A 15,495-nucleotide genomic window follows, 5' to 3' on the forward strand; every position below is an offset into this window, starting at 1 on the left:
AGATTTTTCTTTTATAGGAAGTCAACAATAGAATATTACCATGTTATAAAATTATTGGGAAAAATTTTATATGGTAGTGAAAAGCAGTTGATAAAAGTGTATTAGATACATTCTTATTAATAATAAAATAAAAGGTCACATATTATAAATGTACAAATGCTACAAAAATTTTATTGAATCTATCCTGAGAAGAGATGCATCAAAATTCTACGTTCTAGAATTGTCTTTATAATTCATAGCTTTCCTCACTTCTAATATGGTCTAGATTTTTTGGGGAAGATATAATGAATTATGAGTAGCAGTGAAATGAATTAAAAGCTACTAATATTGTAAGCTTTTTTGTCTATTAAAATTGATAATTCACTATAACACTAGGACTACTTTAAATATAGTTCTTTCTATCTACTCAGGCTTCAATAAAAAGTCACATAATTGTTGAAAGACTCTACGAAATAATATCATTTTATTATCTTATTTCTGGACATTTTAATAATCATAATAATAATTTATACCGCAAAGGTTCAGCTAATGTATTGTATAGACAGAATATCAAGATTTCTACATAAAGAACAGCAGAATTGCGAAGAGAAGCAGATTAATTTTTTTACGATTTAAATGCCACACAATTTTCTTTTCATAAGGAAAACTCTCTTTGCACAAAACGTTCTTCGCATAATATACATAAATGAATGAATGACAAGCAAATAATACATTTTTGAATACAAAAAAAAAAACTTCACAGAAAAATAGCCAGCTTAGACAAAAATACGTTGAACTTTCCTTGGAAAGGATCAGACTTCTGCGAGGTGGGAGGGAATAGATCGAATCCGTGGGTCGCAATTTTAGGCATCACCGATCATCATCACGACTGTCGAGTGTATATATTCACATTGGGTATATCAGATATTATGACAACAACATGATTAAGATTTCGCCACTATCTTCTATGAAAACTAATGTTTTCGATATTGGTGATTTACAACATTTCTCTGATTTTTTTTCACTTATTTCATTTTGATTTCCTAACGTACTTCTAACTGCATTCCTTCACTTCTATCTTCCTCACACCCTTAATGACCACACCTTTATTCAACTTCTATGGATGAACCCTTGTTCCCCTGCATCCTATCAAATCTTTTAAGTATCTTAAATGTTTCTATCATATCCTCTCTTTTTCTCCTATCAACCAACTTCTGCAGTCCACACACCTTCAATCTATCCTCACAGAGAACATATCAAAGGCTACTGACAATCTTGGTCACTCGCCTCTGAATCCTCTCCACCGCTTCCTCATCTCCAAGAAACCCATGGGACTAGACTTGAGCACAATAATCCAGATGTGGGCGTATAAAGGCCTTATAAAGGGGAATAACAATTTCCTTATCTCTACTTGTTAATGTGTTCTTCAATAGTCTAGTAATGTTATGAGCTACCTTAGCAATATGTTCTTAAACTTTAACTCTCTGTTTACCACCACCCCCATCCCTAAATCTCTAGCTTTATCTATTTACTGGAGTACAGTGCCATCAATGTGATACACACCTTTTAATCTATTTATCCCAAAATGCATAACTTTACATTTCTTGACATTAAACCGACACCTATTAACTTTTGCCCATACTGACAGCCTATTTAAATCTTTCTGCAATCTCTCCACATCACCTTGATTAACTATTACTCTACCTAATTTCACATCATCAGCAAACAACTGAATATTCCCTTTGATGTTATTTCCTATATCAGTTATGTACAAATTAAACAGCAATGGTCCCAGCACTGAACCTTGCGACCTTGCGGCACACATGTTTTCGCTTCGATTCTGCCCCTTCATATACCACTTTTTGATATCTGTCCAGCAGCCAGCTTCTTATCCACTTAACCACTTTGCTTGAGTGTCATATCTATTCCCATTTGTTCTAATTTGTGTAACAGTGTCCCATGTAGTATTCTGTCAAATTCCTTTGCAAAATCCAGCAGAATCATCGTATAACCAGTTCTTTTATTCAACTCAGCTGTTACTCTATTATAAAAAGTGAATACATTACTAAGGCATAATCAACCCTTCACAAAGCCATGTTGATCCTCATACAGTATCATATTTTTATCGACCCATTCTTGAATTCTCTTTTTTTTTTCAATTTTTCTAGTACTTTTACCACCACGTCTGAGATACTGACTGGTCTATAATTTGCTACTATAGTCTTAGAACCTCTCTCCCTTTTCAGCTGAAAAAGAGTCAAAAATGTGTGACTTCAAATCTTGGATGAGCAGTCGTCAGTCAAGAACAATAGTTGTGATTAAAAAAAATAAACAAAACTTCAAAAGAAATCAATATTATTTAAGTTGGATATGATTCTCCGCATTTTTAAGTTGATTAGAGAGATTTGTAGAAGTTCTTTGCTTGATGTTTTTCATTATTGTTTAACTTAATTTGAAGTTGGGATTGAGGTAATGAATTCTTCGAGATGTATACAGTCGACATTTTTGCCTAACTCCTCGTAAATCCTGACCTCAATAGTACATCACTACAAGAGATATATCTAACAGAGCATTGGCAAATACTTTATTCGTTGTCTTATCTAAAGTGCATTAAGAAGATGCTTTTAATCTGTGGGTGACATAGAAGAAATGTTCTGACCTTCCTTGATGCCAGTTGTATTAATATATTATTGAAAAAATGTGATGAGAGAAAACGGATGAATAAAATGATCTCTCATCCTTTTGTTACAGAAAATTAGACTACCCTCAGATATTCAAGAACAATAGTTATCATTAAAAAAAACTGACTAAGTTGATTCGAAAGGTTTTTGGAAGTTCTTTGTTTGGCATTCTTTATTGTTTGTCATGCATTCATTTGAATATATATTTGTATATTATTTTTTACAGAAAATCTGTGACGCTTTCTCTCGTGAAACAGATTTAATAAAGCCGAAGAATATGACTGATAATGAACCTTTCATAGTAAGAATTTTATTTTTAATTTATTTTAGCAGAATTAACAGTTTAAAATTATCTATTGTTTTAATAATAAAATCATTTACAAGTGGCATACAAATAGGAACACAAAGGCGTTAGCTGATTTTTTTTTTTTTTTTACAAAAAGAACGGAATACAAAATTCAATTTTTTAATTTAAATAGTTTTTAGGGGGGAAATTAGAGCGCTAGGATGAAAGGAAAGTTACACAGACATGATATTATGCTACAGAACCACGTGTTGCTAAGTTAAAGAATTTTTCCTTGAAATTCTGTTTATGATCAGATTTTTTTCTGTTCAGTCCAGGCTAAGTAGTGTGGTTAGAAACGAAACACAATATTTAGTGCAAGAAACTGCAGTTCTCCCTCCGCCTCCTTACACAAAATAGCGAACCTAACTCCACAAAGATTTGCTTATATAACATTCACTGACGGTGCGTGGTTAAACATAAGCATCAGTATCACTCATAAACAATGACTGACCTCAATTACATAGTTCAAATAAATAAATAATGGGAACAATATACTTTTTATGAAGTCCATGCATAATTCGCAAAAATTACTCAAATATAACATCATTCTGAATTGTTGGAACTATGCCATTAGCTGTATTAACTTAGTAAATATGCTCAGCAAATACTAATATTTTAAAATAGATATTTAGTCCTCGTTTAGGTTGGATAGGTAAGTGGGATTCCAAGATTCTTAAAAGAATACTTCAGAATAGAAGCAATTCTAAAATAACTGTACATATAATAAATTAGAAACCTTGTTCTACATACAGAATGAGGTTTCTACTTTATTACATGTATAGTTATTGTAGATGTTATTTTACCTACAGTTTAGAGAAATGTGATGCCTTTTATATTGTGCTTGTAAACTTACTTTATTTGACCCATCTGTTATCCCTTGATATGTAGTTTCTACAGGAATATGCCATGCTCTCTATGAACCAAAGTGAATATTTTTATAACAAGTTAGAAGGTAGCCTGGATAATTTTCTGACGTCTCTTTGATATCTCGGTTGTTTGATTTGAGTGGCGCTATTGATAACTTATCAAATTTTATGTGAATTTACTTGGAACTGGGGTATAGCTATAGTTCAGAAAGAGATCATGTGTAATCAATAATCGATATTTTTTTTGTAAGTAGATATCAGAACATATGAAATCAAATACGTTAATAAGAATTTTGATAATTTCAAACATGTAATAGGTATAAAATGAGGAATTTTTGCAAATGCTTTTAGGCAGGACTGGAGCACTTAAGTAAGTAAGTGAAAGCTTAGGAGAAACGTGCACCGTCGCCCTTGACATTTCCAGGTCTTTGGATCGTCTTTGGCATCAAGGCCTGCTTTGTAAACTGCCTTCCTTCAGTTTATCTGCCATTCTCTGTAACTGGATAGCAAACTTTCTCTCTGGTTGCCCACTAAGTGTCATGGTGGATGCCACCCTCTTGGATCGATTCTATCACCTATCCCCTCTCTTTCTCTTATACATATATGAAGTGCTTGCAATCACCACTAATCCTAGCTACAGCTTTTCCGACAATAGCACACTCCATTTATTCTATTCCTTCGACAAACCGTGTAGTTCTCATACATCTCTTATATCAAGATCATCTACAACCAGTGCCTAAACACTGATCTCCATATCATTCTTCAGTGAGGCATGAATAATCTGGTCATCTTCAATACTATTTTTTTTGACAAACGAGATCTCAGCTCACCTTCCCTTATCCTCAGTAATAATACACACATCACCAGACATGATCAGATCTCTCTCTCTCTCTCTCTCTCTCTCTCTCTCACTCCCCTCAGGTTGATATATTTACCTCCAGCCTCTCCTCGCAGCTTCCTCGGCATCTAAAATCTAGGCATTCTTATCCGTTCAAAAAACTGCCTTATACCAACACAGCACTAACCCTATATAAATCTAAAATCTTCCCATGCTTAGAATATTGTACACAGATTTTGTGGGAGTGCACCTAAAACTTCCCTGAAAATTCTAGGAGAGCAATTCGGCTCATAGATGACCTTCCCTTGCAGGCTCACTTTAACCTCTATCTCACAGACAATATGTTTTAGCCCTATGTCTCTTCTATAGGTACTTCCATTGTCACTGTTCCAGTGATCTGGCAAACATCATTCCTCCGTGTACTGTTAAGCCTGTTAAAACAAGAACAGCAGCTTCCTAACATTCCTTTTCAGTACAAATGCAAACACATCGAACCTGCTTCTCCTGTTCCTCATTTATTGCATCTACCTCTTTCCTCTGGTACATCATTCCTCATAATGTGTTTCCCAACAACTTCAACTTCCAGCACCTTAAAAAAATCTCAGTATATTATATTTCTTCTTTCCTAATTTTTATCTGCACCTCATGCTCAAATGTGCTATAGGTTCTTGAACCTCTCGTGTGTGAAATAAATATAAAGATGAAGCGAGACATCTCTCCTCAGTATCATATTACAAAAAGAAAGCAAGTTTATAAAAATATTTAATTATAAGAAGTATACAAATATTTATTATAAAAATATGCTAATTTGTCAAAATATTAATTTACAACAGTACTAGTGTTTCTTTTTAGTCTTCATACCAAAACATTCTTGCTTACATGTATCAGTAATTTCTTCTGTCTGATTAATGAATGATCACAACATTGAATCAAGTCCATTGTCCTTTTCTAACAAAATATATCAATTTCAGTTGTTGATACATATCGGTAAATGGTTTTAAATCTCATTACCATGTGGCATGCGATGTCAAGGATACAGTAAATCCAGATTTGAGCGAAGATACGAATTTGGAGTTCAGCAGGAGAAAAGATATTAGAAATTCTATAAAATTCCTTCCTCTTTGTAAATACATTTTTTTTGCTATGTGAAGAAATAATATATAATTTTATTATACATATATTATTTCTTTTAACTTCTAGAATTCCACCATTATACATCCCCAAAGCCCAGATCATATTCCCCACTCATAGTTTTGTAAATAACATATGCAATGCTTGCATAATAAAGTTATCATCTGATTCCTACAAACATTTAGGATCTGTTAGGAAAGCCGTATCACTATTTCTATCCAACAAATTCAGCTTTTTGCTCCTTTTGACACTGAACAGTTCATAAAGTTCAGGATATTTTCAAAGTATGGCTTAAAATGAGATGTAAGAAAGTAAAAGTTCCATGGACTCCATGAAAACTCTTTTCAAGGAATCGGGAAAAGCTGATCAGTTTGTTTACTTCTCCATTTCGTGTTTTTTATCGAATTGTATCCATGGAACCTTGGCCAAAGACGAGATAATTTGGTTTCATGGAGACCAAGCGTGCAACATTTCACGCTTTCGGTAAGCAGCCTTGTACAGAGCAAAGAATATGATCTATTGCCTAAAGGCATTCCCAATCTCCGTACTATAGGTGGATTCAGATCTACAGTCTGTTGAAAGGAGAGTGAAGCGGCTATCAGTACAGCCTACCACAACTGCTTTTGAAGTCGTAATTAATTTTCTCTTTCTTGCACTTATTATCAGTGTCATTTTTACTTTGTTATTATGTATATATTCAGTTTGTTTGTTTTTTAAGTTTATTGTTTTCGTTTTTTGACAAAACAAACTTCCAATTAAACGATTGGTTTGCCCTGGAACTTTTCCAGAGATGATTTTCGTCTTTTTTTAATATATTAATTTCCTTCTGTTAAATCTATTTAAAGATGTAATTAATTATATGTCACCTAATTATGTTACACTGAAATGTAGTATTTTATGTATTTCAGGTAGTGGATATTGAGAAATCTCTTTCTGTGTAAGTATCTCTCACCTCGATTTCATGAAGTTATGTGCTTTTTTAAAACAAAAAAAGACGTAGTTTATCGTGAGGCACTGTACAAATTCTCCCGAGGCTATCCAGCTCAGAACATATTTATGTTCCACACACACACACAAGCTAGATATATGACTTGGATATTAATAAGCTGCACAAAGATATATGATATGGAAATAGCTGAGATTAATACAGTATTTAAATTTAAATTGGATTAGATAAGTGACCAGCAGATTGGATAGTAGATTAGCTGTCATGAGAATTTCTCAGGGATCCTCTGCACTAGTTTCTTATTACTGAGAATTTCTTTTTGATTGTTCACACTACCACATGTGGGATTTATCATCAGGCACATTAGTGTGCCTGAATGATAAATATCCTAACTTATGAACATATCCTAAATTCTATTTGAAGACGAATACCCGATTGGAATGAAGAAAATAGATCGATTAAATTAAATAAACTGAGCATTTTAATTGAACTGTCACTATCTTAGCACGTACTGATATGATTGAAGCGCATGTGCAAAAACAGCTGAATAGTCTTGGTAACTATCAACAATTTGGTTTCTGTGGAAACTGTAATATAATTTAAAAAACTAAATCAAACTAGTGCCTTCAACATAAAAGTATATTCTAAAATGCAAGTATATTATTCGTCATAACAATATAGAAGTTATGCAGAATAATCTTAAAACATCCATGCATTTTTATAGAAAATGAATTTTCTTATTATTTAATATATCCCAGATTATATTTTTCATCCTCGTGATTTTATATGTTTGCATAAATCAACAGCAAATAATAATAAGAATAATAATTGCATGATACTTATAGGTATAAAGCCTCTTGGTGTGTGCAGTTTCGAATACTCTTGTGGAGATCTTACCTTAATATCTTAAGAGATCCAATACTAACAATGACACGTCTAATTCAAACTGTGGTAAGTTTTTTTTTTCTGTTTTAATAAAAGAGAACCAGAAATAAGTACATTGTATAGTGATATATTATAATTTAAATAAGAGAGAAAAATAGTTTAATGGGCTTCCTTTGGCCTCAAAGAAATTACTAACACAAAGGATATTAAAAATCCCACTATTGCTCAAGTAGTAAGTTTCAAAACAATGGTTACATCAAAAACTTAAAAACGTTTTCTCGCTAGAGTACCACTTAAAAACAACAAACATACCCAATATTTACTAAAATAAAGCGCCAAAAGGCTTCAGTTCGGCGATGCAAAATTTATAAAAATTAAGTGGATATTAAATCCAGCATTATTTCAAAGCCGAATACAGAAACTATAAAAGTTTCGTATAAATTTGACCAGAGAGCTTACGGGAATCCATTCCCCGGCGTTGACGAGTTGGGCAACTCGTAGCGTACCTAATAGGAGACACGACCGCTATCAAGCGTCCGTATATTCGACTCTTATTGGTCCATTTGATAGGGATTCACTGGCCTGACAGCTGTTTCGAAAAAAGTTCGCTTACGGAAAATACACCTCTCCGATGTTTCAAGTTCCTTAGTATTGCAATAGAGCAGCGTTTCTCAATCTTTCTAAGGCCAAGGACGGACTAGTAAAATGCCGAAAACAATTCTACGGACCACTAAGTTACAGAGCCGTAGCGGGGGGGGGGGGGGGGGGAGATCCAGCCCGGGCCGCACTTTTTAGCCCTTTAAGAAATCTTGCCTTACTGTCTATAAAACAGCAACTGATTGATGAAATAGACTTCGACAATGTCATCAACGATTTGCGAACAGAAAAGCAAGAAAAATAACATTTTAGAATGTTGGAATTAAAGTTTTACTTCAAATATAAACAGTGTTTTAATTTATTTCCCTATACGTCATTTTGACTTTTCGTAATTTTTTTTAAAAACCTAAGTAGGAATTACCAACATTTCGGAAAAACTGTGCCATTTATAACATAATAAATCTAAAAGCATGTTTTGAATACATATGGAAACATAATTAATTAAATTGGAAGTAAACGATTAAAAGTGTATCATCATTGAACAAAGTTTTATTAAACAAATAAATAATATGATCTAATTATGTTACAACTTGCTTTAACTTTTGATGGTTGAGCTTCTCGGTCGGCCCTTGCAGAGTTTCTGGTTATCAGGCTCAATATTGGTCAAATTCAGTCGAAGATCGGCACACACGCGAAGACGATTTCTGTATTTTTGTTTTTATTAAGGAGCGATGAAAATCCTTTCTCACAAAAATAGGTTGTATAGAACTGCATGACGATTTTCAATGCTTCTTCAGATAATTCGGGTAATTCACTTCCCACTGAAGGCGAGATCCAAAATGGAGCCAAACCAAGATCCCAGAATTGCATTTTAAGTCCACTGTCACCTTGAAAGCTCAATTAACTGTTCTCTTTTTGATAATGAAAGGTCTCGTGACTGCAAGCCTGAAATGGATCGTGAACCCACAGAAATTTCTTATAAACGTTATTCGAAAATATGTTTCAAAATTCCGTTTCAGATTTTTGAGGTGATGAAAAACCCTTTCCAGAAACTTACAATGAACAAAAATATCATTTTCCACTAAAAAGGATTCCAATGTTGGAAAAGGTGCAAATTGTCTGTCTTTTACATAATTAATCCATAAAACCAGATTTTTCTGGAATGCCTTTATTTTGTCGTAGGTATCAAGAACAGTTAAAGAATTTCCCTTCATTTCATTTCGAAAAAATGTCTGGAAGATAGGATAGTGTTGATAACCATGCTTCGTCAACAAGGAGTGGTGCAAAATCAGAATTACGTTCATTTACAAATAATAAAACTTCGTGCCTTAATTTAGATAACCTTGTTAGTACTTTGCCCCTGGAAAGCCAGCGAATTTCAGAATGAAGCAAATTTGTATATATTCACTGCCCATTTCATCTCAGAGTACTGAAAATAACCTGTTATTTAACAGTTCGAGCTTTAATAAAATTAACTAGCTTTACAACGTTTTATAGCACAGTTTTAAATTCTGGTGGCATTCCTTTAGAGGTTAACGCTTTCCTATATATGAAACAATGTACCCAATTCATATCCGGAGCTACTTCCTTGACTATAGAAACAACCCCACTATGCCTGCCTGTAAGGGCGTGAGCTCCATCCGAACAGAAGCCTATACATTTTCCCCACCGGATCCATTTGTATTATGTAATTATTGAGAGTGTGCAATATTTCTTCTCCAATTGTTCGGGATGGCAAAGTTCTGCAAAACAGAATGCTGTTATCATGCGCATATCTTACGTAGCATATTAACTGCGCATCACTTGCAACATCAGTAGTCTCGTCTATTTGTAACGCATAATAAAGGCTCTTCTTAACTATTTCGATTAACTGAGATTCTACGTCACCTGCCATATGATTAATTCTGCGACCGACAGTGTCATTTGAAAGAGGAATCAAATCAACATCTTTAGTAACTTGTTGCCAAACATCAAACATCGTTTTCACAACATCATTTATAGCTGGAAGTAGCAAAATTTCCCCGATAGAATGAGGTTTCCGTGTTTTCGCTATGCGCAAATTTAATAGATAGGATGCTTCCAGTGCCTTGCTATTAATGGAAACTATGGCCGAAACTATATCTTTCCCATGATTTAATGTCCCTAAGCGTTTCTGAAAAAATTCAATTGGCTCATTTTTCACATCACAATGTTTAGTTTCTAAATTTCGTCGGAGTTTCGCAGGTTTCATGCACTCGTTCGACAACACTTCATAACACAAAATACATTGAGGTTTCTGTTCACTTTCATCTCCACACCAAGTAAACCCTTGATTGAAACCCACCGCAGACATCAACTTGATTGACTTGGTCAACAACCGAGACATCCTCCTTCTCCATACTTATCTTAGTTTTATACGTTTCCTCAAATGGACAAAGACGGACAGGAAGACCAGCAACACAACTCTGGCAGTATAATAACCACCTTGTTAGCATAGATACTCTCTCTCTCTCTCTCTCTCTCTCTCTCTCTCTCTCTCTCTCTCTCTCTCTCTCTCTCTCTCTCTCTCTCTCTCTCTCTCCCCACGAGAAATAACTCAACTGGTTCAAAACAGAGAAGCATGGAAAGCTACATATAATAATTAACTTTTTCTTATTCCTATTTATTTAGTTCGTTTCTCTACTTACACATTGTAAATTGTAAATAAACCGTGATGATTTATATTTATCCAAATGACAGTCCTAAATGGTTATAGTTCATCATCCATAGTTCATTTTAAAAGCCTAAAGTTCAGTTATATAATTTCTATCAATATATTTCTGATGCTGCTCGAAAAAAAAGATAATCTCGAGGATTCTACAAAGGTATGTTCAAAAATGATTCCTTTCATATTTTTCATTTAATTTATGTTTTTAAAGTACCATTAATGTTTTAAGTAAATTGGAATAAAATACCAATGACGTAATAAAAGGGATATTCTTTAAGAAAAATAGGCAAATAGGAGTAACATGGAAAATTTCCAGAAATAATATATATATTTAAAAATAGATTTAATGACTTAAAAACCGAGATTACTTATAAAGATTTAATAAGATTAATACAACTAGTTTCGGCTTATAATAGCCTTCATCAGGTATTCTTAAAGGAAGAGAATAGTAATAAACATTGAAGTATCTAAAAACTTGAAAATACAGGTAAAAAATCGCCACACATAATTGATACATAAAAAACGTTGTATTTTTTCAAGTTGTTCTAACAGGCGTGCCATTGTTTATTGCAAGTATGCGTGCAGACTCACGTGAACGCCAATATTGAATAATTGCAGCATGGCTATCTGGGATGTTATAACTCAAATTGTTGTTTAAGTGGACAGAATTCAGAATGATTTCCCTTGATTCTATAATTTTTCTCTCAAACTCATCATCAGAGCGAAAAATATTTTCTGATCTATCCGCAAACGGAGTGGCTTTGTTGATCATCATTAGGATTATTTGAAAAAAGAACATGACTGGATAACACAGTTGCATGAGATCTTTTCTAAGAGATGTCTCTTTTATGCTCTTCTATACGTTGCTCAACAGATTTGTTAGTTTGTCCGAAATAAGGGATATTGCAATCGCACCATCATTTATATACACCTGGATATTTTAGGTTGTGATGAGGAGGCTTTGGATGGCTGATTAGAGAACGAATTTTTGGAAGGGTGGTGAAGAACGTCTTGATGTTCTATTTTTTAAGGACTTTTGCTAATTTGTTAGAGACTGTGCTAATATATGGGATGGAGATGCTGCCTTTAAAATTACTAGTTTCTGTGGTGCACTGTCTAGGAGGATCCAGAAGAAATTTCTTAATCGTTTTTTCAGAGTAACCATTTTGTTTAAAGATAAGAGAGAGTTGATTTATTTCTTTTTGTAGTTCACCTTGTTCATTCAAGAGAGAGCGTACTCTGTGTCCTAAGGTAGATATAGTTCCAAGTTTTTGTGATGGAAAATGATGAGAAAGATTATGCAGATATCTATTGGTATGAGTAGGTTTTCTGTATATAGAGATTTTCAATCTTTCAGAGCAACGTGTAAGCATGACATCCTACTCATAAGGCTCTGTATTACCAAGTAGTAATACAGAGCCTTATCAACTTTACCTATATAAGTTGCAACAAGGTGTATTAAGTTTTAATAAAAATCTCTAGAGGAGATTTTGATGGTAATAAATTTTTAACTTGGGTATATTGAATATTAGGATAACCAAGCAATTTTATATGCTTGGTTATTTTGGGAAAATATTAAGAATAGTGATCAGAGCTTTACCCACCTTTACAATGAGTTGCCCTGAGGTTGTACCATCTTTAGACTTGAACTTTGTTTCAGGCGCAAACTTAATTGTTTGCATACTTGGGATTAGAAGTTAAAATAACCAAGCATATAAAATTGCTTGGTTATCCTAATATACAATATACCCAAGTTAAAAATTTATTCCCATATATATATATATATATATATATATATATAATGAAGAGAAATGCTAGTGAAACTGATAATGGATGACTAGTCTCATAAACATAATCATGCCATTTCGGAAACCATGAAATAGATCGAGTATGAATTAACTTCGGAAATATTTGGACTAAAGTAATTCATTAGATGGACGACGAGAAAATTACAAAAAATTGGAAAGCTAATAGAGAGGCTTCGGAAGGGATGTTAAGTGGTAAGCAACAAAAGGATCGACAAAAAGATAAACGAAAGTGTGAAAGCTCTGAATCAGGTACGATATGACTTTACCAGGTATGTAAAATCAATTATACAAGGAAGGGTATTATATGGTGTGAGAAGATCATTGAAGGAGACACTCATTAAACGTGTGATTAATGACTATGTTACCACTTCGAGTTTTCCAGGTGCTAAAATGAATAATTTAATAAATGTAATTGGAAGTCAGAAAAGAAAACCAAAAGAGATCTAGTATGAATAAACGATTTGCCTGGTGATAACAATATGAGAGAAGATATGAAAGGACTACTGGAAAAAGCGAGAGAGTGTAGAGTGAGAATATAAAAACAGTCAGTATATTACCTTGATATGATAGAAATTAATTAAGAAGGGCTATGATAGCAAATAATTCGATGCATATGCTGTGCATATGGATGCGAGTTCTTGGATGTGTGAAATGAGTTTGAAGGAAGAAGGGATTTATATAAGAGGGACGGCCTACACTTGAATGAGATTGTTAAGAGTTTCGAGAAATTATTTACTTATGTGAGACCTAATAAATACAGAGAATCAAAGAAACTCGATTATGGTAGAAGGAATGGTGAGAATCTTAGGGGAAGAGCAACTATGTTAATGATACAAATATAGTCAATAATAGACGTGATTTTGATGAAAAGATTATGGTCTATGCAGCACCAGTAGTTTGGTGCTGCTACTCTGTGAGTAATAATTAAGTGGATTAATGGAGGTCATTAGTTCAATAATGTCAAGGGTGAAGTTTCATACTTTAGCCAGAAGAAATTGAATGCTGTTTTCTATTTTGGTGGAAATGTACTCGAGGAAATTGAGGGGGAAGGGGATATGGAACTATGCTAAACAAAGGAATTAAGTTTACGGTAAACGTAGTAACAGTTGTGAAGTTTATTCAAAGATTGCCAACATGTTGAAAAATAGAAAAAATCGAAATAAGAGGTGGACTGTAATAAGATGAGACATTAATCAACGAGTGCACTGATCACGTCACCTGCATTTCTAGTTGATAGGAAAATGATGACGAGGATCGGCATGCAAATACAATTATAGCAAAGCTGTGGGATGTTGAGTGTGAAGATTGACTGTAGGAATAAGGTTTGCAAAGGGATGTAGGAGAGATAATATGATGTCAGTTGATGTATCAAGTGGATTGATACATCAACTGGCAACCTTACCAAATGGACATGGGGGAATTACTGCACACGGTAGAGTGGTGGAAGAATAAGAACTCATCCTTGGAAGTTGAATAAGGGTATTGCGAACGAAAGAGGCGAGCAATGAGTGTAAAATGAGAAATGAGTGTAAGTTTTGCATGGAGAATCGTAGGTTCGTGAAATGAGTTGCGACGGTGGATAGTGAATGAACCCACAGTAGACAAGTTCAGAGTGAGCTATGATCGGTATTGCCAAGTATAGAATAATTTCTAGGCCTCAACTATAATAATTGTGGTGGAGCCCTGGAAATAATGCTAATCCTAAGATAGATTGATGGAAATATTACTTTATTGTTCACAGAGTGTTTCGTTTATTTACAGGCACTTGCAATTGTTTTATCTGTTTTCTATTGGGGACAAAAACTAAATCAAGAATCAATCATGAATGTGAACGGAGCACTTTTTCTGGCAGTATCTCACACTGCATTCAAAAATGCATTTGCTGTAATGAATGTAAGTAGATTTGCAATTTTATCTAGACTAAATTCTCCCACACCAATTTCAAAATTAGATAAATTAGAAATGTGTATAAAATTACTGTGTATAAAACAAAAAAAAAATAAATAAAGGAAGAGTAATGTTTCTTTGTTATCCGCTTGATTGAAATTTTAAGCAGTTAAGGTAGAGCGATGTTTCCCTCTGAAAATGAAAAAAAAGTGATCAAGTGCAGATAGTAAACTAATATTCTCGATATCAGGTGCATGTGTAAATAAACTTTTTCCTAAAAAATTAGTCTCTGAAAATAATTAAGAGCCTGAAAATTCTGAAGTAACATATTGAACTAGATAATTATTCTCAAATCATGCGATTTGAGAATAATTGTTTACATGTAAAAGAGATGTTTACATGTGAAACAAACCAATATTTCAAGTTAGGGTTCTCATTTCCAGGCTAAAGTTAATTTTGATCTTTCTACTGAATTTTCTGCATTGAAAGACTCCACTCCTTTTATGAAGTTTGTTTTTTTATTTTGTTTTTCATCATATCTCATTTTAGAGTATATTACTTTCTTGCACATCTGAGTTATGATTGTTAAAACAATATACTATGATCAGAGGAATATCCAATAACACAATCACTGATAAGAATTCTCCACTCCTAAGTTATCAATATAAATGGTGGATAATTATGATTATTTTCAAGGGATCGTTTTGCCTGTTTGGGGGATGAAAACTCGAATTTCCGGGAAGGAAAAAAAAACTTCCACCACCATTTGAGACAACTACAGTTGAAAATCCCTATTAAGGATCTTTCAGTCCTAGGTGGGATTGGATCCCAGGTTTATCTATCCG

At 33.6% G+C, this 15,495-nt stretch overlaps 2 protein-coding genes across 2 annotated transcripts in view; both read left to right on the forward strand.

Moving 5' to 3' along the window:
• LOC150108691 (protein white-like) overlaps positions 1 to 15,495 on the forward strand; it is a 172,382-nt gene that overhangs the window by 48,296 nt on the left and 108,591 nt on the right. The window lies entirely within an intron of this gene.
• LOC150108692 (protein white-like) overlaps positions 1 to 15,495 on the forward strand; it is a 41,934-nt gene that overhangs the window by 132 nt on the left and 26,307 nt on the right. Inside the window, exons 2-5 of the mRNA XM_090416151.1 lie at positions 2,887 to 2,961; positions 6,750 to 6,778; positions 7,633 to 7,738; positions 14,525 to 14,656. Of these exons, the coding sequence (XP_090272277.1) occupies positions 2,938 to 2,961; positions 6,750 to 6,778; positions 7,633 to 7,738; positions 14,525 to 14,656 (291 nt within the window). The 5' untranslated portion in view covers positions 2,887 to 2,937. The remainder of the gene's footprint in view (positions 1 to 2,886; positions 2,962 to 6,749; positions 6,779 to 7,632; positions 7,739 to 14,524; positions 14,657 to 15,495) is intronic.

Source organism: Typopeltis vanoorti, chromosome 3 (assembly GCF_054136105.1).
Source record: "Typopeltis vanoorti isolate ZY-2024b chromosome 3, IOZ_Tvanoo_1.0, whole genome shotgun sequence".
Taxonomy (NCBI): domain Eukaryota; kingdom Metazoa; phylum Arthropoda; class Arachnida; order Uropygi; family Thelyphonidae; genus Typopeltis; species Typopeltis vanoorti.